The sequence below is a fragment of the Leuciscus leuciscus genome (genome assembly GCF_965113295.1).
Source record: "Leuciscus leuciscus genome assembly, chromosome: 15".
NCBI classification, from domain to species: domain Eukaryota; kingdom Metazoa; phylum Chordata; class Actinopteri; order Cypriniformes; family Leuciscidae; genus Leuciscus; species Leuciscus leuciscus.
In genome coordinates this window covers 28,205,187-28,227,088 of record NC_138739.1, presented here as the reverse complement: position 1 = coordinate 28,227,088, position 21,902 = coordinate 28,205,187, and the positions used below count along the sequence as shown (strand labels likewise).

The window sequence follows — 21,902 nt, the reverse complement described above, 5'->3', positions numbered from 1 at the left end:
ATTTCTCATAATTGCAAATTCAGAAATTGTTAGTATATCTCAAAATGTTTCGCAATTGTGTTTTGTCCCCCTGAAATGCAACTATTTCTCATAATTTCAACTTTTTGATGCTCAATTGTGACATTTCTTGTAATTGCAAATTTATATCTTAGAATTTGTGACTATATCTCACAATGTTTCGCAATTGCACCTTTTTTTCTGAGAACAGCAACTATTTTTCATAATTAATTTCTGATAATTGCGTTTTTTACCAAAAATTATTATTTATTTTTTTACAAATGTATATGTACTTATATACTTTATAATAACCTAATTGCAAATGTATATATCACAAGGTATCTTTATTTATCATAAACGTGAATTTATTTCTCAGAAATTGTGACTATATCTCACAATGTTTCGCAATTGCAACTTTTTTTCTCATAACTCCAACTATTTCTTATAATTACGACTTTCTGCAACCCATAATTGTGGCATTTCTTGTAATTGTGACTATATTAAATATAATTGCAAATTTATATCTTAAAAAGTGTTACTTTATATCTCACAATGTGGCTATATTTCACTATTGTGACTTTTTTCAGAACTGCAACTATTTCTCATAATTATGACTTTTTGCTAATTGCGACATGTCTTGTAATTGCGACTATTTTACATAATTACAAATTTATATCTTAGAAATTGTGACTATATCTCCAAATGTTTCGCAATTTTTTTCTCAGAACTGCAACTATTTCTCATAATAAATATGACTTTTTGCAACTAAATTGCGAAAAAATCTTAGAAATTGTTACTTTATAATAATCGAATTGCAATCTCATAATCTCACAGTCACTTTGTTTCTCATAATTGTGAATTTATCTCTCAGAAAAAATCTCACAATTCAACTCACTAATCTCACAATTGCAACTTTTTCCCCAGAACAGCATCTATTTCTCATAATTACGACTTTTTGCTACTCAATTGTGACATTTCCTGCAATCGCCAGTTTATATCTTAGAAATTGTTACTTTATAATAACCGAATTGCAACTTTGCAACATAATCTCATTTATGACTTTGACTAACTTTGACTTTACTTTTTTTAATTCTCAATTATCTTTTTTATTATTTATTCTGAGGCAGCAACACACCATCATCCATTTGTGATAGTACTATAATTGCTATAAAACTGGCAAAAAGCACAGGATAAAATCTGTCAAAAAATAAATGCACATATATATTATATGAATAAATATACTATATAATTATTTTGTCTATTTGGAATCTAAAATGCTGGATTGCTATTCTAGATCGTTCTTCAACCCCTTTTCATAAGAAACCCCCCAGAGCTACAGATGCGGTCAAACCCTCAACAGAAACAGCGAGATCAAAGATGTCCCACTGTTTTCATCATCACTTGCAGCAGGGCCTCGTCTCTTAAGAGAATTGGTTGAAGTTCGGCAAATGCACACAGATGCTGAGAGCAGTAAATGCAGAGATGTGTAAATCACAGTGATGCTTGTATGCAGGATACAAGGATTAAAATCAGGATTTAGACACGTTAACTGCCACTTTACACTATGTGTAATTCATGTTCTCGTGTCGGACAAACCTTGGTGACGGCAATAGCGCAAGCATGGCCCCATATTTCAATCAGCTGCTGCTGCCCAAAGCGATAGTCCCTCAGGAGCTCCATCTCAATGGTCGCCACCTCTGTTTTACTATAAAAGACAGACAAAGAAACAAATTGCATTGACAAAGAGCTCATGACACGCACGGTATTAGCTTTCCAGTGGGGATGATAAATAAATCATGTTCATGTTTCGACATGAACGCTAAAAAGTGCCAAGATAGAAACTGGGTGGGTTTGATTACATGGAAACCAAGGACTGCAATACACCACCTGACATTTACGTGTGTATTCTGAGCACATTGTATTAGACATGCCATCCATTCCAGGCATGGTGCCTCGCTGCCTAATGCCTGTTTAGCCGCACTTAGAGCTTATGTTACTGTGAGTTTAATGGGAGCACAACGTATCTGTAAAATCCAGGCCCTTACTTCACATCTAAAACACGAAGAGCCTATCAGTAACCTATGGTCATAACATCAGAGCCCTCTGCTGGAAGTACACAGACGTGCTGTCAAGATCTTGATAGTAAAGTTGTATAAATTAACATTAATGCATTATGAATGAACATGGATAAATGAACAATATAGTATATTTATATATCCTATACTAATCAATGCTGTAGAAATTGTTCATTGTTAGTTTATGATACTTAATGCATTAATGTTAACAAATATAATCTTACTTCAAAGTGTTAAAAAAAAATTTAATGAGTGTTACCTATTTATTCATTAATTCATTTATTAGTATATACATCCCTGCTGCTAATATTTTCAACATAAGAAAGGTAATGAAGTGTTGAGGAACAAAAGCAGCCAAGGCACAAAAAAAAGTTATATGTCAATGAACATTGACTGTAAATATAAACTATTAAGAATTGTTTTGGTATGAAAAAGAGCTGAAATAAAATATAAATATTACATAGAAAACAAAAAAATACTAAATTACTACACTGGAATGACAACATGTGTTTTTACATTGCTTTAACTCATCAAAATAAGTTAAGCAATTTTAAACTTTTTTTTTATAAGTTATACAAGATTCAATTAAGTCAGTTTAATGTAATTTAAGTTGATTTTACTTAAACATCCAAGTTGACTGTACTTAAGGCAGCAACTTTTTTACAGTGTAAAACTACATTTAAAATAGCTGTACAGAAATATAAAAAAACAAATAAAAATGACTAACTAAAATAAAATAAAACTGAAAAGATACAAATAAAACCTTCTTCAAAGTATTAGTAAATAATATAATAGTACATGAATAATACTAAAACAACACCGTCATTAGGATTTTTCAGTTGATGGCTTTAATTTTCCTCAGAGTTTAATGTTCTCCATACCTTTCTGTCTTTTGCAATTAGTTAATGTAGTATTTCACACCGAGGAATATTCTGCAGTGTTTCCAGGACAACAGGTTTGTTTGTGTTGTGTCTGTTGTCTGCTACTGCTTTCGGCACCAGAGGAACAGAAGAAAACACTATTTACAAAAAATGATTATTACACATATTGAGTTCTCTCAACTGTGTACATGAAGTTCCCTGGCTGAATGAGGCCTTTTTCATTTCAATTCAAAGCATCCATCTGCCACTCACTAGTTCTCATTCTCTCTTCAGAAAAAATTATATAGAGTTCTCTAACAAAAAATAATGAGCTCGTCGCCTGAACAATCTGTATATGCTTGACATTTTTGGGGCCATGTACAGAGCCAATAGGGTCAGTACTACATCAGCCATATTTTTGTCTTTGGTCACTTAAAACGCAACAGGTCACCAAGTCTTTTCTTGGGTCGGCGATGCGCTCTGATCATTGGCGTAACCCTCGGCATGGAGTTTTCCAGCCTTCTGGCATTTACCGTCTCCAAGAGAGCTCCACAGCCGTCAAGCCGAGTTTGCAGGGGGAGATTTCCTGGCGTACTGTGACACAGTGATATTTGTAAAGTTCAGCCGAGTCTAGCGCTTTTGATATTTCCGTCCCCAACGACCTATTCAGGGAAATCCTGATGGCTGTATTTCCAAAGTTCTCAGAAAGGTTCCAGGCACCAGAACACAGGTATCTCAAACCTCAATGTCGTAACGTTTCCAGTATTTAAAAACTGTTTCTGGCCTGCAAAGTAATTGCCTGCTTCACTTAATATCTCTCAAACATCAAAACACTTTAGATGCATTCTTGAGCCTTATTTGTTCAAGTTAGGCTTCTTTGTGGTGGGCAAACTGCAATAAGTAAATCTAGCCACCAGGGGACAGCCTGGCCCAGAACGTTCTCCCAGCATCCTGACACTCATCAGTATAAATTGCATTATAATATTAGGTCAATTGACATATATCAGCACATCTACACATAGCAATGCCATAAAAGAACCATTTTTGGTTACTCAAACAGTTGAACAGTTGTTAAAACCATTTTTTCTCTAAGTGTGAATAATAATCTAAAGCAGTAGTTCTCAAATGGTTTAGCCATGGGACCTAAATTTCACCCTGGTCATTAATCCGTGACCCAGTTTTTTTTAGGAATTTGACCTAATTCCTAAAAGAATCTAAAATGTGTATGTGCGTGTGAGTTTGTGTGTGTGTGTGTGTGTGTGTGTGTGTGTGTGTGTGTGTACACATTATATATATATATATATATATATATATATATATATATATATATATATATATACTGTATATAATACAAAATACAAAAATATACAAAATAACCCAAAGTGAAAATAAAGGTCTAAATACCCAATACTAACATGGAAACTGCTCCTGATGAATAGAATGAACATCATACATCCATGCAAATCTGGTACATGAAGAAAATTTTAATAATCTAAAGAAACACTTTTGTCCTAATATAAATGTTCTACACTTTTAAAAATAAAGGTTCCAAAAGGGTTTGTCTATGCAGTGATGCCAAGCCCAACTCTGAATGACCAACTCAACCAGAGCTGCTGAATCCGTGACCATTTTCAAGAAGACACATCTTTTTCGGCAACACTTGATCCATTAATACTAACACTTTATCTTCTATTCTACATCTATTATCTTAAAAAAGTATACGTACTGCGTTATATTAAACTGGGAAGGGTCATAGCACTTGCATATTGTCCTATTGTTAGTTTAACTGCTTCTATTGTTCTCATTTGTAAGTCGCTTTGGATAAAATCGGTCGGCTAAATGAATAAATGTAAATGTGTGCATCTAATTTGTAACGGGCCTTGAAAATGACACCAAGTTTGCATTAGTGTCTCCTCTGACATTACTATTCCACAGAGCTACGGCTAATTGTTGTTGATCTCCCTTACAGCAAATACACACATGAATGCACAGCCAAATGAACAACAGTATCAGCCCAGAGAGTTTCCCTAATATCCTCCAAATGTCCCCACGAGGAGCCGCGTTATCTGCGAGTCATGAATTGTGCTGATCAGCTGTAATAACAACTCGGCTAATGAGGTTGTTTACCTCCAGCATGCTAGCTTGCTTAACACAAAGGAGAGTTTAAAAGGTTTCGCCTGTTTGTGAGAGAATACACAGACGTTTGTATTAAGCCTTCATTTGCAAAGCAGAAAATGGCGGATGCTTCTCAAAAATCCCCTTTTCCCTTGTTTTCTTCATTTTCAACTACTGTAATTACCTCAGAACACCATGAGACAGCTAAATAACCACCTTTCTGGTATAAATCAGTGGGCTTGTTTTGGGGGACCAGCCGCTTCTGACAAGGATCCGGTATACAACTCAATGTTCTCAGTGAGGACCATTTAACAAAGGAAATGAGTGGGTGAAAACGATACAAAGGAAAGTAATGACAACAGGGAGCAAGAGATTACACTGCTATTTGCATAGCCACCAAACTTAGCGCATGGCCCCACCGGGCTCCCAATAATGCGATTGGTGGGTAGGGGTTATAGACAGGGGGTGGATAGCCTTTGTGGCACGGCTGACATATGCTAATTTATTCGACACAAAACAATTTTCACAGTGTCGCATGCACTATTTAATGACAGATGATATGCGCCCTGGTGTGAATGCTGCTATGAGCATTTGCTTACAATTTAAAGTAACATTTGAAATAAAAAACTAATAATCATGTTGACGTGCTCAGCTAGAACATGAAAAAGCCAGCGTTGCTACACGCAAAGATTTAAATAGGAATCAAATGTGAAAATATCCATAGTGTCAGAAAACTACTTCCCAGTTCTTCCAAGTTAATATATTCTCTTTACCTTTTCTTTGCAATCTCTAGTTATATATTTTTAGTTTCTGTTTTCTCTAGTCAGTTTTTATTTTACTTGTGTTTTTAGTTTGTTAACTCTTGCCTTGTCTTATGTTGCTCCTGCAACTCACTGAAATAAAATATTTAGCTATATTCTATTGTATTTCAGGTTATTTAGTTAACAAAAACAGATTTGTTTTGCCATTCAAAAGTGACTGACAGCATCTGCCACAATTATAAAGTGACTTTTATAGATTGTAATCCCAGACAGTACAGAGGTTACTCATACGAAAGTTTCAAATGCCTCGAATGAGTCATGGAAAGGAAAGCGGGAAGCAACATCTAATGATGCTGAAGATCCAGGAGCTGAACTCTCATGTTACTCTTAAAGCAATTAAAAACTTCTAAAAGGGGGCGACGCTCAAGCCCTTTGCTGATTCCTTCCTAATGAGTGTCTTCCTGTTCGTTAATTACATAAAAGCCAGTCTGAGGCACTGGAGTGGAGGAATGGTCACACAGGGCCCTGTGGACAGCTTGCATTGGGGCGAAGTCAACATAAGGACTGTTGACTGGCGATTGGAAACATGAAACGAAAGCATCCGCCTCAATATCACAAATATCACGAATGTCACAAATGGTTTGGGAATAATGAGAAACACAAAACAAAATGGTCCATGGGATGTTTGAAACTTTTGCCATGTGAGGTAAAACTTGAGGGCAATGAATCAGAAATGTATTTTTAATAGAAAAGAATCACTGAAGTGGAGAGAACAGGAAGGGACTGTGAGGTCGATGTAGAGAAAAAGAGCAGGGTATGGCGAGCGATGATAACACCTAGTGTGATAGTGTCTGAGTCAGCGGACACGTTGGTTTCCAAAGGTAATTTCAGAGCCAAAGAACAGAGGAAGAGAGCTGACACCAGCTTTCTGGAACAACTTCACAGTTCTTGGCAGCGAGGAGCCTGGCTTGCCTGACATATGTTTAGAAAGGAGATGAAATATGCATGAAACGTGACAATCTTATCCTAAGATTAGCCTGCGTATGACATTAATCGAGCAGGGAAGTGTTATTTCACGAAGACAGAGAGCATATTTAACGTGTCTTGTATTAACATCTGAAGAGGTATGACTTTCCTGAGCCTATCCATGTTCGATGAACTACGTATTAAAGAGATAAACAAATGCCGGAACATACCGTCTGCTCTTCACATTGTTCCATGGTTGCCTTCCATTTATCCACTCATCATAAACACACCATATTTTAGTCACACTTCCTCGATTCATCTCTGCCCTTATACCCACCCCTGACCTTTCCAAACACATTTCCAGTGCAAAGTACAAACAGTACAAAGCAAAATACAACAGACTGTGTAATAGATCAGCAGTTTACCATAACATGAGTTAGCTGAATAGAAAGTTAACAGCTCAACACAGATTTGTGCATCTACACTACAATTTCAAATTTAATTGTCAGTGAAATTACTGAAGTAAATGTTCGCCAGTAATACTGCAAAGAAAAATATATCATGACAATCATTTAACACTATAATTACAACTTACTGTCAAAAAAAATGAGAAGAAAACAACACCACAAGATGTTGACTGACAGAGAACATGATTGTTTCTAGTAATCCACTTATAGTCAACAATGTCGAATCTAAACAATGAATGAACTGTTAAACTGAAGCACTTTGCTAGCGGGTTAATTAACCCACTCAAGCTCACCCAAATCCAATAAATATGAGATATATAAGATATACAGACAACATAAACATAATATTACAACACTGTAAAAAAGTTGCTGCCTTAAAATTTTAAGTACAATCAACTTGAATTTTTAAGTAATTTCAACTTAAATTACATTAAACTGACTTAAATTAGTTGAAAAAGTTGAAAATGTCTTAACTCATTTTGATTAGTTAAAGCAATGTAAAAACATATATGCTCTCATAACTTATTGATCATATAATTGTTTTACAGTGAACTTGTATCTGCACAAAATAGCATGAATGCACAAATTAACTTAAGGAACGTTCTAGTCAGGATGTTGTGTCGTGAACACGCTCTTTCCGTAGTAATGCACTAAAACACGGACAATGAAAAACTAAAGCATGAAGAATTCATAACATTACCAACTATTTGGTAGTGGTAACTATTTAACGAGGTGGTGATTTCGTATTAATGTGTACGTTGTGATTCATATGGAAACGTACAATGTAAAAAAAATAAAAATTAAAACAATTAAAAAAATCTAGCCATCAGTGGAGCATAAACAGATCGTACAAAAACATATGAATTAGATCGTACAAAATTTACTAATTCATACAAATTAGCCACAATTCGCAAAAGCATAAAACAATTACAAATTGCATTGAAAGTGTGTTGACATTACAACTCATCATAATGTTGTTTCAGGAGCTTAGGTTTTCACTTAATTGTCACATAGATTGTAAAAACTAACACAACTAATTTTAGAAGTTTTATCATTCATATCACTAGCTGCATTACCCTTCAAATTGCGCAAATTGAAATTATGAATTGAAAATACGCACTATGTAAACACGTCAATTAAATAAAATAAAAAAGAATTACGGGAATACTGGATCTGGATTCTAAACAACAAATAAATGCCACAATTTATCAAGACCTTGAAGCAGATATGAGGGAGAAACACCCATAAACATCTCATTCGTGGCGCTCCCAAGTAGGGTCTTTCATTGCCATTAATGCTTGGATAACATGCCTACGTCTTCTTCAATTAAAAATAATGACTAGTGCGGTGGCTGTAATATATACGTGAAACTAACAACATCCGTCGCCATGATTTTTTTTATTTATGTTTAGTCGCGTAACATCGGTTAATGGAAACGCCATCATTTCTCAATAGTTTTTTATTGACATTTAGAAAATATCGCAAAAGTTTTGTGCAAATCTGTAATGGAAACCAGGCTGTTGTTTGGGATGAGCAAGTGGTTACAATAGGTCCAGAAGAGCATCATCATCTTGGCTTGGTGCATGTAGCGGGAAGAGCATTTTCAGATCCCCAGTGCTAGATTTATGGTAGCAGTGGAGGCACAATAAACATCAGGTGCTTGGACTGGTGATAGGAAGGCCAAAGAGACGAGGATTTGACAGAAATGACAGGACTAATGTCCCATAATGCTGGAGAATTATGATTAAAAAAATGTTTGCCAATAATGTACTGATACCCATATAGGTATCATCCTCCCCACTTTTGCATTATTAAATGTTCACCTCCGCCTTTGGTCAAAGACCAAATGTTTGACCCAAAATCCCTTCCTCATTATGCATTTCAACTGTCTACTTAGGTGTAAAGGGATCCAGGCACCCCTGAAAATGCATTCAGGCCTCGACCCAGCTGGCCATCTCACTGCACAATAACTTTCATCTGGCCAGATGATCCGGTAAATCAACAGCCGGCTACATCGGAGCTTAAATCTTTTTTTTCTTTTCTGAAGGCATGAAAACAAGGAGCTACTCTAATGCCTCTAATGGATCATGTTTCAGCCATTACTCTGAGAAAAATCGATAAACGGGTCATGGGCATCGTCTGAAGTCTTATCGCTGACCGATAAACTCATCTCCACAACACTTCAGATGGGCTTGTTAACTCAATTTTGAAACCCATTGCTGAGGCGGCTCAACTTCCCCTCCAAAATGACAATAATACATCAACTGTTCCATTTTTGGAGCTCTGGGAATCTGGCGGAGAGCATGCAGTGCATGAACCTCTTCAGGAACGGGCCTGTTCCACGGCTAGTCGGCTCTGGGACGGCTGCCCGTCTCCATGGAAGCGTTTTTGGTGACACGGAGGCTTGATTTTGATGAACTGCATTTGGCACCAAGGGAGCGATTACAGGAGATCTTCATTTGGAGGCTCGACTCAAAGACCCTGTGGTCACGTCCACCCGCGTAAAATACGATTTTGAATAATAATGAATGCTCCATTGAGGGATGTTACTTTTTAACACAGGCCATTTACTTCAAGTAGACCAGACACTGACACACTGAGGAACAGTTTGGTTTGCCAAAGATGGAGAAACCACGAAATGTAATTAGCAACCACAATTTAGGGCTTGAATCCATTCGTTCCCTTCAACAGCATTACATCAAAGTGGAACTTTTTCGATGGTCATGTGCTTATGTAATTATGGCCTGTGCCAGTTGGCAGTTTCTCGAGTAACTGTGCCCAGCTAGATATATATCGAGAGGGCCACAGGAGACTGTGCAAGTGGAGGAAACCATGGTAACAGAGCAAGTCAGGTCACCGAACCGACGATGCCAGCAGACAGGTTGAAGGATGTAGATAAGAAAAAGAGACTGAAAATAGCGCAGGTACAGTCCTTCAGGCCCAATTAAAACCAGGGTTTGACAGCAAACCAGGCAAATGAAGAAAGTGAATATTCAAGCGTTAGTAACAGCTGCGTTTGGCCATTGATATGGTTGAATAAAATGCCCTGTGGTTATTTTCTATAAGCATTCAAGTGTAATTTAACAGGCTTAGCTAGGGGTGATAAAACAACTCTGACTGCCATCTGGAATTATCCAGGATGTATGATCAGATGAGTCATTATATTGAATGTTGGTTTTCAATACACCATATTGAATGAATATATTGAATATATAATACATGAATTAATGGTGGGATCAGTGCAATTTCAGGGTTAAAGTTTTACCTTTTGTCATCTAATGACGAATGTGCTTTGAATATGAATTAAGTTTCACGCTTCACTGCTTTCGGTGTTCGCAGCATGAGAGCGATAAGAAGCGAAGTTGCGTGAATATGCATGAACTGATGAGCTACAAGTAGTTATAATAATTCGTACGATATGGCGAAATGGTATAGTTCCAGGGCAGGAAGCAACACAAATTCGGCCTAAAGAATTACGCAATACATTTTCATTAGCATGCTGCCTTTCATATTCTCAGGGGTGTTTATTATTTCACAGAAAAATGAACTGGAACACAGAGCTCTGAATGGACTATAGAACATAAATAAAGGACAGCAGGAGCGGCTTCTGCATTTTCGCACAGACCTCAAGTGTTTCCTCAAGGAAAACTCAGATACATGACAAGCTAGGTAAGGCAATGTATTATAACTGACCCCAATCTGCCATTGCAGTGCTATTTATGTAGTGATACTATAATATGCTCTTTCTCCGGGTTTGCTCAAACAACAAGTGTCGTTACAATGCAGAAACTTCCAAAGATCTCAAGTAGCCAAGCCATATAATATGATATGAATGTCACGAAAACATGTCCATCTCACATTTCAACACAAAATCCAAAAGAAAATAATAAGAAGATATCATGTCTTGTGTATTCGCTCAATCAGTGTTTCAACCATGGAAGGACGTCAATAAAACAACTTGTAAACAATGTTTTGCACGATATATGACCATGACCTAGATGATTTTTGGTGACGCAATATACGTATTGCCCATTATGTTTACACCAACATTTTGCCGATTGCGCTGCCTCTGTCGTCTTATTTGCTCTCCATGTTCGGAAGCGATATCGGGGCTCAGGCAGCCCAGAGCGGACATCGACAGGTTGACAGAGGTGACAATGCACTGTTTCGGTGCAAATATAAACATGACAGAGCTAAATGGTGCACGCTCACAGCTAGCGATAAGGCCGTTTCACACGGGATGCGCAGTCGCGAGTGTCAAGTTCATTTTCGAAGAGAAGGTGTTTTTTTGCGTCCCACTGCATGCAAATGTGCAGTAGACGGACCGTCTTTTGCAGCATCACGTGCATGATGTTCTTTCAAGTTCTTCAACTTTTAAAAAACACCTCTAGAAAAATAGATTTAGCAGCAGATATTACCTGTTCTGTGCCTTTGTTCATATGGACATCTGACTGCTAAGAAGGGTTTGTGTTTTCTGCAACTTAACTTTACTGGGAAAAGAGGGTCAGGGCAAAATCTGTATATGTAAAAGTGTGTTTGGGTTTTTTATCCAACATTATTATTCTTTTTTGACACTTCAATTCCAGTATCTAAATATTATTAAGAGTTGAGTTCATTGACTTTTGAAAGTGTATAGGCCTACTTGTATTATTATGCTGCTATATTATGATTATATATTCAGTGGCATAAAATGGTCTTTAAAGGACAATAATATCGTATTTCACAATTATTTCTGGGACAATATAGTCATCAAAACCAAAAGTAGTAATTGTGACAGGCCGAGTTACATTTACCTCAGAAAAGCCATTCAGTGGCCATAAGGTCGATAGTTAGTGAGTCAGTAAGAGAGTCACCCTAGAGAGGAGCATAATACATATTTATTATATATTCAATATTTAATGTATGCTTGAATAAAACAGTCAAGTTTTTATGACAGTGAAAAACGAATTGAAGTAGAAAGAATTGAAGGGTAATTATTATTACTTTATTATTATAAAAAACTTCCTTGTGTGTACTTTAATTGTTTGTAGGCCTATACAATCACTTTATTTTAATCTTCAATATTATTGTAGAATTTAACAGCTGGCTTACTGTATAGTTTAAAGCATTAGTTGAGGGGGTTTTTTCTTGAGAAAACGATACTGTAGGCTCTCTGAATTATTAATGTAATACAGTATTGTTTTACTGTAAAATAGAATTTAAAAAAAGTATTCAAACATAAAATTAGCATTAAGACAATACAATAAATTCTACCATAATAAAGAAACATTTAAATTATTTTATTTAATATCATTTAAATACTTTTTTTTTTATTCAGTCATAAAATCTGCATTAAGACAGTAAAATAATACCATAATATAAAAATATTTAAAATAATTGTAAATCATTTTAAAAATATATATATTTGCATGACAGTAATGAGAATTCGTTTTTTTTTTTTTTTTTGAATCATAAAATTTGCATAAGCACAGCACAATAAATACTACTATAATACAGAAATATTTAAAACAATTTATCTAAAATCTAATATATTTTTGCATGACAGTTATTTTATACAGTAATGAAATGCTAAATTGACATGATAATAAAGTCACAATGCCCCAAAAACTTAAATGGCTCTAAAACAGCCTTTATTTGAGGAAAATATAAATTCTAAATATTGGTTATACTTTATTTTAATGTGTCCGTGTTACAGTGTAATTATATATTTAAGTACTGAGTAATTAACTACATGTACTGACTACTTACTATAGGGTTAGGGTAGATTAAGGTTTGATTTAGGGTAAGTTGCATGTAACTATGCCTAATTTATAGTGATTACTATAGTAAATACATGTAACATGTCATGTGTAACAAGGACACATTAAAATAAAGTGTTGCCTTAAAAAAAAAAAATCCTTTTGATTTTGGGGAGACCTGGCCTTTTTTATTATTTTTTTATTTAAATGTTTTATTGGGTACACTTGTTAATAAACTACCCGCGTGTTTTACGCACTGACAAAGTGTCTCTTAACCTGAGAAAATGTTACTCACTGGTGTAAGGATCAATAATATGTTTATCATCTATTCTAGACCAATAGCATTGCTCCAGTCCTGACCTGACCTGTCAACACCAGCCAATGAGAGTACATCCTCTGAGATTCTCTCTCTACTGACCTATCCTTGTTCTCTTCTCATCCTTTTCATCCAGCTCAGCGCTCTCTTGCTCAGGACGCCCATAAACTACATTGAGACTATGCCAGATCATTTAGGCAGGGGTCCATGTCCTCATCTGGCTGAACCGAGAATCACAATTTATCCTGAAAATAAGTCATGTTGACAACTGTCAATATAATACTCCAGCTTTGTTATATTGACACGGCCATATGGCACATGGAGAATGTGTGCTCAGATGTTCGCAATTCGAATTTCTATTATAAAAAATGCGATAAAACATCTTGGTTTAGACGTTTTCATAGCTTGTTTACCTATTCAGAAGTCTTTCATACAGGAAACAAGTATGCTATCAAGCCGTGCTGAATAAAAGCTTTGTTCCTCATCTCTGGCACTCTGATTCCCCTGTTGAGAGCATCTCAAAGGAAAACAAGCTTGCATTCATATTCCATCATCTGATTGCATCGTGTGCCCAGAGTCCAATTCATAACTTTTATAGACATCTTTAATGGAGATTAAAACAGCGCTGGTACTAGGAACCAATTCAAGGGAGGACATTCAGTTGAAGTCAATATGAGATTGAATAAATTATGCCATTTTAAATGGACAAAGCACTTCCGTCACAATGAAAAATAGTTTACTTGAATATAATAAAACCAGTTAACCTGAGCATGTATACTCACAAATCTGGCTGTCAAAAGATGGAGATGGAGGACAGTTCAATAAAACATCTAATATAATAATAACATTTTTAAAATTCTATTTTATAATAATAAAAATGATGCAGTGCTGACTATTAAGTTTCACGTTTATTTGAAACATTTTCAAAATAGTCAATAACTGATAATAAAGCCAATCTAAGCTAAAAACCTTCTTTGGAATAAAGATTGAATAAAATAAAATATAAATATTAGATGAAAAAGTTAAAGTTGAAGCACTGAAATGACTAAAACTGAAATAAATCATAAATTAAAGATAAATAGAAATGAAAAAACTGATAAAAATGGCAAATGCACATAAGAAAATGTCTAAAACTAAAATTAAAATGGAAACTGAAAATATATAAATAAAAGCTATAAATAATACTAAAATAACACTGCTAACCACTAATATCTTGACATCTTGAATAAAGTCTGATCAAAAGTTGACAGATTCATATTTTAAGAATAGCACCTACAATTACAAATGTTTTTTTCACTTGAAGCATTTCAAATTAACCAAAAGCTGCAGCTAAACACTTTGCAAAATATTGCGGTGAGGAAAAAAGATTAAAAAAGATCAACACCTCTAACCAAGAAGGAAAAAGACATGCATAATTGGGAAGAAAATCAAATCCTACAAACAATAAAGCAAAATCTCTCAGGCAGAATAGCAAGGATACGACTAAAATCGAGGAGTGATGCTATCAGTAGGAGACTGACAAGGAATGAATAAAAGAAAGAAAGAGAACGTTATTTTTCTTTCAGATGCCCTTGATAACATTATTACAGAAATGTCAAATTTACTTTGTGCTTTCCTATCAACCAAATCCCAAAAACTAAAGGACAAAAAAGCAATATATGTATTTCATGGAAAGAGGATGTTCTCCATGATTTTGTTTTCAAACCCTTTGGTGTCTCAACAAACTGTGCCAAGCAATAAACATTAAGTATCTCAATTTGTTCATTCTAGCATAGCTAAAGTGTAATATATCAAAGGTTACGGAGTGAGGCATTTTGTCACTTTTATGAGATACTAATGTGCTGCCAACCTTGTTTATTGCTGGTTTTTTTTTTCAGAGAGCTCTAATAAAGAGAAAGCAGGATGTATAGCTACTGGCTCATACAAGAACAATGAGTCTATTATTGCCTAAAACTGAATTTCTTTACACACAGAGATGAGTTAAAAATGGCTGCCCGGGGCTGGCAAATCCCTGCTACAGTATGTCTTTTTTTCCCATTGCTGGAACATCACTGAAGAGACTCATCATGGAAAATGTGTTGTGCGGGAAGCATAAGCAAGCCAGCTGCCAAGATTCCGCTACCAAAAATGTTTTAATTAAACAGAAATGGATATTATCATATCGTAGACACCTTGCAGCTCTGGTCTTGCAAGTTGCTGTCAGCATGCCCAGCTAGTACAACTAAACGCTTTGTATGGAAGCTTGTTTCCGCCACTGAATAATAAATAAATAATAATAATTGCGACTTTTTATCTCACAATTGCGAGTTTACATCTCGCAATTCTGACTTTATTTCTCAGAATTGCGAGATAAAAAGTCAGAATTGCGTGAAATAAAGTCGCAATTGCGTGTTATAAAGTCAGAATTGCGAGATAAAAAGTCAGAATTGCGTGAAATAAAGTCGCAATTGCGTGTTATAAAGTCAGAATTGCGAGATATAAAGTCAGAATTGCGTGAAATAAAGTCGCAATTGCGTGATATAAAGTCAGAATTGCGAGATATAAACTCGCAATTGTGAGATAAAAAGTCAGAATTCGGACTTTTTTTCTCGCAATTGCGACTTTATATCACGCAATTCTGACTTTATAACACGCAATTGCGACTTCATATCTCGCAATTCTGACATCTTTTCTCAGAATTGTGAGATATAAACTCACAATTGTGAGATATAAAGTCCAATTCTAAGGGGAAAAAAGACGGACTTTTTTTTCTTTTTTTTTAACCACAGAATGGTTTATATCTCACAACTCTGACTTTATAACACGCAATTGCGACTTTATATCGTGCAATTCTGACTTTATATCCCGCAATTGCGACTTTATATCTCGCAATTGCGACTTTATTTCTCAGAATTCTGACTTTATATCCCGCAATTGCGACTTTATTTCTCAGAATTGCGACTTTATATCCCGCAATTGCGACTTTATTTCTCAGAATTGCGACTTTATATCTCGCAATTGCGACTTTATTTCTCAGAATTGCGACTTTATTTCTCACAATTGCGACTTTATTTCTCACAATTCTGACTTCATATCTCGCAATTCTGAGAAAAAAAAGTCACAATTCTGACATGATATCTCGTAATTGTGAGAAAAAAAGACAGAATTGTGAGATAAAAAGTCGCAATTATTATTATTATTTATTTATTATTCAGTGGCGGAAACAAGCTTCCATAGCTTTGTGAAAAGCTTGTCATTAAAAAAATTAAAATCATTCCAAAGATGTTGCAAATTACACTGAATGTATTTTTTTCTCAGTACGCAGCTGCAATTCAATCTGGTTTTTGTAGTAAAACTATGTTATATGAGGATACTATATTGAGGCTACCTCCAGAACTGTCGATTGCATTAATTTGTACGTCTTACTTTTAAGTGTGGCTTACAACAACCAAAATGTGATGTTAAATGCTTCTGAGTGATGCTGCTCCAGTCAGTAGCGATGAACAAATAAATGACATCTGCTTCTAGACCTCCAGCAGGGTCATATAAATATATTCCTCCCAACACCAGGGCTGCCGAGGGCCGCCACATGTTGATTGTTGACTGTGATTAGCAAGAGCGCTAATCAACAGAGACCGCTAGCGGCCTCGAGACCAAGTCCCCTCTCATCCTTGGTCACGGTCATTCAGATCACAAGCCAGTAAGCTGCTGCCTTTGGGCTGATTCACATAAAAAATTGCATTTTATGAGATTTAAATGCCTGGTAAAGGTCAGTGATTTCTCCTCTAAGAGCCTTTTTGTTGTCATTACAACAAAACAAAAAAAAACACTTAGGCCTATAACAACAAGACATGTGTTAACCCAACCGCACATCCATCTTTTCACAGATGAACTGTTTTTAATGGTAAATACAGCATAATTTGTCCATATTCACAAATTCATACACAAATTGTCAAAAATGCAGAAGTATTTGGAGATTAAGAGATGGAAGGGATTACTTAAGATATGCCAAAAAATGGCAACAGGTATTTCTATTTATCTGAAGTAACACCAATTCCTCCGTCAGGCCGACTGGTTCGGAACGGTTCCAGCTTTGTTTGGCATCTCAAGATTACAAAGCGTTCTCGGTTCGGAATTCTCTGTGATGGTAGAATGCGTGTAGTGATGTCGCCACTCAGGATTGGTCACTTGTCTGTTGCCTGGGTACCAGTTTCTCTGTATCTGGCCAGGCACACTATTTGAGTGAAGTAAGCACAAGTTAATAATAGAAATATCAGATCATCCTCAATAACGCGGTCACTATTTACATCTCATTCTGTCTGTAAGCCTTTGCTTTATCAAGGCAACAAATGTATTACATTCCAAAGAGCTCTTATTAGTCCTACAATGGAAAATGAAACCATATCCGTACCGGTTGGGCTGGATCGACATGGAATGGAACAGTTAAGCAATGAGAATGGTTTGGCCTGATGGTGGAAAAGTTGCTAATGTAGGACTTTATTGGAACTTTATTATTTTCGGTTCCGAAAACAGTTCTGGTATTCCCCGTGGGTGAAGCGCTGGCAGCATATCATTTTTGTTTATTTGAAAATATTGATTAAAGGTTTTTGAATATTTTTTTTTAGACATTTTTATTAAATCATAAATCACATAATTCATAACAATTAAAACAAACAACACTACTATACCTTGCACTTCCCCATCAAGTAGGAATTCATTCAAGGGTTAGTTAGGTTAGGTGTTGATCTTTCTTCAGAAAAATTTACTAGTTTTGCAAAAATTGTAAAATACTGCGTGTTGACTTTGTTGATGTTATGGTTTGACAGCAAGTAATAAAGACAAAAAGCACTGTTTGAGTATTGTGCATTATTTTCAGAATGAAAAATCAGAACCAAAATCAAAGCTGGAACCATAATATTTTTGAACGATTCCCAACCCTAAAACAATGATTATGTGACTTCAAAAACATCTCAACTAGCTCCTTTCAATGCGGAGGAGCAGCGGCTCTACTCCAAGTCTCTCCCAGATGTCCGAGCCTAACACCCAGTCTCTCAGGGTCAGGGTCCCTGCGAAGAAAACTAATTTTGGCCTCTTGTACCCACTATCTCATTCTTACGGTCACAACTCAAAGCCCATGACCATAGGCGAGGGTTGGAACATAGATCGACTGGTAAATTCGAAAGCTTCGCCTTCAGGCTTAGGCCTGGGACACACTAGTCAATGTTCAAATCTTAACTGATTTTAAAACAGTGGGAGATCACAGACATACGGACAGATTATAATCCTCCGAATGCACACCCTAGAAGATTCGTCCGGACCGAGAGACTACACGCACCTGTCAATTACACGCACCTGTCGATTGTAGTAACATTTTTACGGGAAGAAAAACAAAGGGAAAAAACGAATATGGGTGATCTTTTTTCTCAATGCTCAATACTTTTGTAGCATGTTTGTGGCTGCCAAGTTTCAGCTATAGAAGCAGGCAACATCCGATTGGTGAAGCTTGCTCGATCTCACTGGCTATCACGGGTATCACGCCAGAGTCAGCCCGATCAAGAGTCGTAAATAGCAAATATGTTTGATAATTACGATTTGGAATTGTGCCGGCTCCAAAGTGATCGAAAGCAGTAAAATAAACATAATGACACCACACAATTGAGGATTTTTTGGACAAAAAGTCCGTTGCGAGAAGCCTTGAATCGGGCCACACCCCCCAAATGATTGGGGTTGCAAATCGGGCCCAAAATTGGGCTTAAAATCTTTTAAGCCAGCGTGTTGCCAGCCTTAGCTCTACCATGACGGCATTACCATTCACTTTTTAGCATTACTGCTGCCGCTACACTGATCCACCTGTCGATCTACCCTCACTTGTGAAGAAGACTCCGAGGTACTTAAACTCTTCTACTAGAAGAAGCAACTCACCCCCTATGGGCAACCCACTGCTTTTCGGCTGAGAACCATGGCCTCGGATTTGGAGGTGCTGATCCTCATTCCCTCTGCTTGCGGTAAACCACCCAAGTAAACGCTGAAAGTCACAGCCTGATGAAGCCATCTCCTGAAATCAACATCATCCTCAAAATACATGGTCAAAATCCTGAAATTTACTGGGGAAAAAAACCCAGCACCTTCTCCCAAGAATGACCCACAGCTATATATTTATTAAATTAAAGTAATAAATGTAGACTAAGCATTACAACACAAACTACATTTGAGAGCTATAAACCAAGTATATTCCCGGAGCAAAGAGAGACATGGGCCAAATTATAACTCCTGGTTTCTAGACTGTCAGCTTTTGCCAGACCATAATGGCTTTGTAATAAGCCCAACCGAGCGAGACGGTGAACCCAATTATGCTGTCTCTGGCAAAACAAAAAGGGACAATTTAAGACAGGCATAGCAGCGGAAAACTGCGAAAATGTTGGCCATCCACATCCGTCAAAATTTACAAAGAACTTGAGCTGGAGCAGAACATTCCGGATGTTTAATCCGGACAAGGCTGCGGGACATCGTTCTGTCTGACGAAATTCCAAAATATAATTGATACAGTTCAAGCGAATATTCACATTTCCCTCAGTTTGTGACTGGTCAACTGGTCCTTTTTCATTCCTCATTCTCATAGAAACTGCCATGCTGTCAAATATGTGTGTGGACTTCATAGGAATACGTTGCAGTCCCACTGTTTCTATGGTGACTTGGCCATATATCAGTCCCTGACTCGCAGCTGTTCTCTGCTAATGGAAATTGTACCATGTGCTCGTGAAAACAGCTCCTATTGACACTTTTAACAGTTGATGGTTCCCCACTACATGCATCTAGCCTCAATGATTATACATCACATACCTGATGCTTTTTTTTTTCTTGCATGATAACCTCTCGAGTCTTAAAATTACCTGTACCCCCTCCTCGTACTCATATTCCACCATGCTGGAATGTGGGCGAGTTTATAGGGGAGGGGGAACAAAGGAAAAGGACTCTACACAAAATTCCTGTCTTAATGCGTTTTGCTTCCCTAATCTGACATATATATGAGTAATACATGAAATTCAATTAGATCAATGAAACCAGTACCAATGAAATGTAGGGCATTCTAGGGCAGACTTTTGAATTTTTTTTGAAGCAAAAAATATTCTTTTCATTTGTAATTTGACTTGCTAAATAAACAATAGCCATGTGAATCAGAGAAAAAGACAAAAATGGAGGACAATTACTCAAGGGGATCTCAATCAAGTTTGATTTCTCAGTTTTCTTGAGGACACTGCGCCTGCATGGAGGAAGGTGCTTTCTTATAAACAATTCCACCTCCCCCATCTCCTACATCTCACCTAGTCTATCAGAAACAGAGGCACTTCATTACGCAGCAGCTTGACAGTAAAGACACTCATTAAACACATCAGGAGGAGAAAAACTAAGCACTGTCAATCTTATCCAACAGATTCACAGCCAACCACAAGCAGTGATGACACTCATTATACACATCAAAGGGAGGAAAAATAAATTCTGTCAATCTCCTTCTCCTTCAACCCCTTGACTGAAGAATAGACATTTGAGAAAAGTCAACCTCTGTAATCACTAAATTGGTATGATATGGAGAGATTTGGACCTGATTAGCATATGATAAACTATCTACAATAGAGATTTGATTTACCAAACTAACAATGAAAACAGATATATTGAACTGAAGTGGTGGTGTTTTACTGTAGACAGTTATTTTGCCTGTGATATAAACTTTAATCTCCCCTCTTTATAGCTCAATAAATGAGGCTCTATAAGAGCTGACTCTGGTGGGCAAGCTCTCGGATGGATAAGAAAAAGTGGTTAAAATAAAACAAAAATTAAAATCTTGCTCCCAAAAGAGAAAGAAGCACTTTATCTTCCATTCTGTCCTTTTAGTGTCATAATAAAAAGTGGCTCTATTTCACTCTGTTCTAAGAGATATTAGCAATTATGAATAATTTTATCTTCAATTATAGTCAACTTCAAATCAAAATTGACTGCATTTACTTTCATAATATGTCTGGTGTTATTGTGAACGATTCATGGAGCACATTATTCCATTAAAACCCATTTGTTTTTGTATTCTTTTATAAAATGTAACTTGCTCCATTCTGAAATGGATATCCTTTTCGGCTGATGTCACCAAGCCCTCAGATTGCGCACTAACCAAGCTTGACGCCATTCTAGTGACAAGCATTTTTTCTGTCAAGAGCACAAAAATATGGCTTGATGTGACAAAATCCAGCACAAAAACGCCAATCAAAACAGTTATCTCCATTTGCGCTTTCCCTCGTAAAGCAGGGCAGCGTAGAAAAGCATAAAAGTAGAAACATGCCTCGTGTTTTCATGACTTCCATGATGCTTCACCAGACTGCATTTTTTATTATGTTTTTCACTTTGAAATTTCATGGATTTGACGAATAATATCCGATAATACACTCCTAAAAAATGCTGTTTCCTAGTTAAAAATCGGACATGAACTGTCTCTCAAGTCGTATTTACCACTGGGAAGCTCAGGGATAATGTTGATACCCAAGTTCGTGAGTTGGGAGTGCCGTAAACTTTAAACATGGCGGAGGGGAGAACGATTGCTGTTGTGACTGGTATTCTTTAACATTGCCTTGTCTTTTATGA

The 21,902-nt window shown here is 36.4% G+C and overlaps 1 protein-coding gene across 1 annotated transcript in view; it reads right to left on the bottom strand.

The window, feature by feature from the left end:
• yjefn3 (YjeF N-terminal domain containing 3) overlaps positions 1 to 21,902 on the bottom strand; it is a 38,597-nt gene that overhangs the window by 12,481 nt on the left and 4,214 nt on the right. The window contains exon 2 of the mRNA XM_082138905.1: positions 1,594 to 1,702. Coding sequence (XP_081995031.1) covers positions 1,594 to 1,702 — 109 coding nt within the window. The remainder of the gene's footprint in view (positions 1 to 1,593; positions 1,703 to 21,902) is intronic.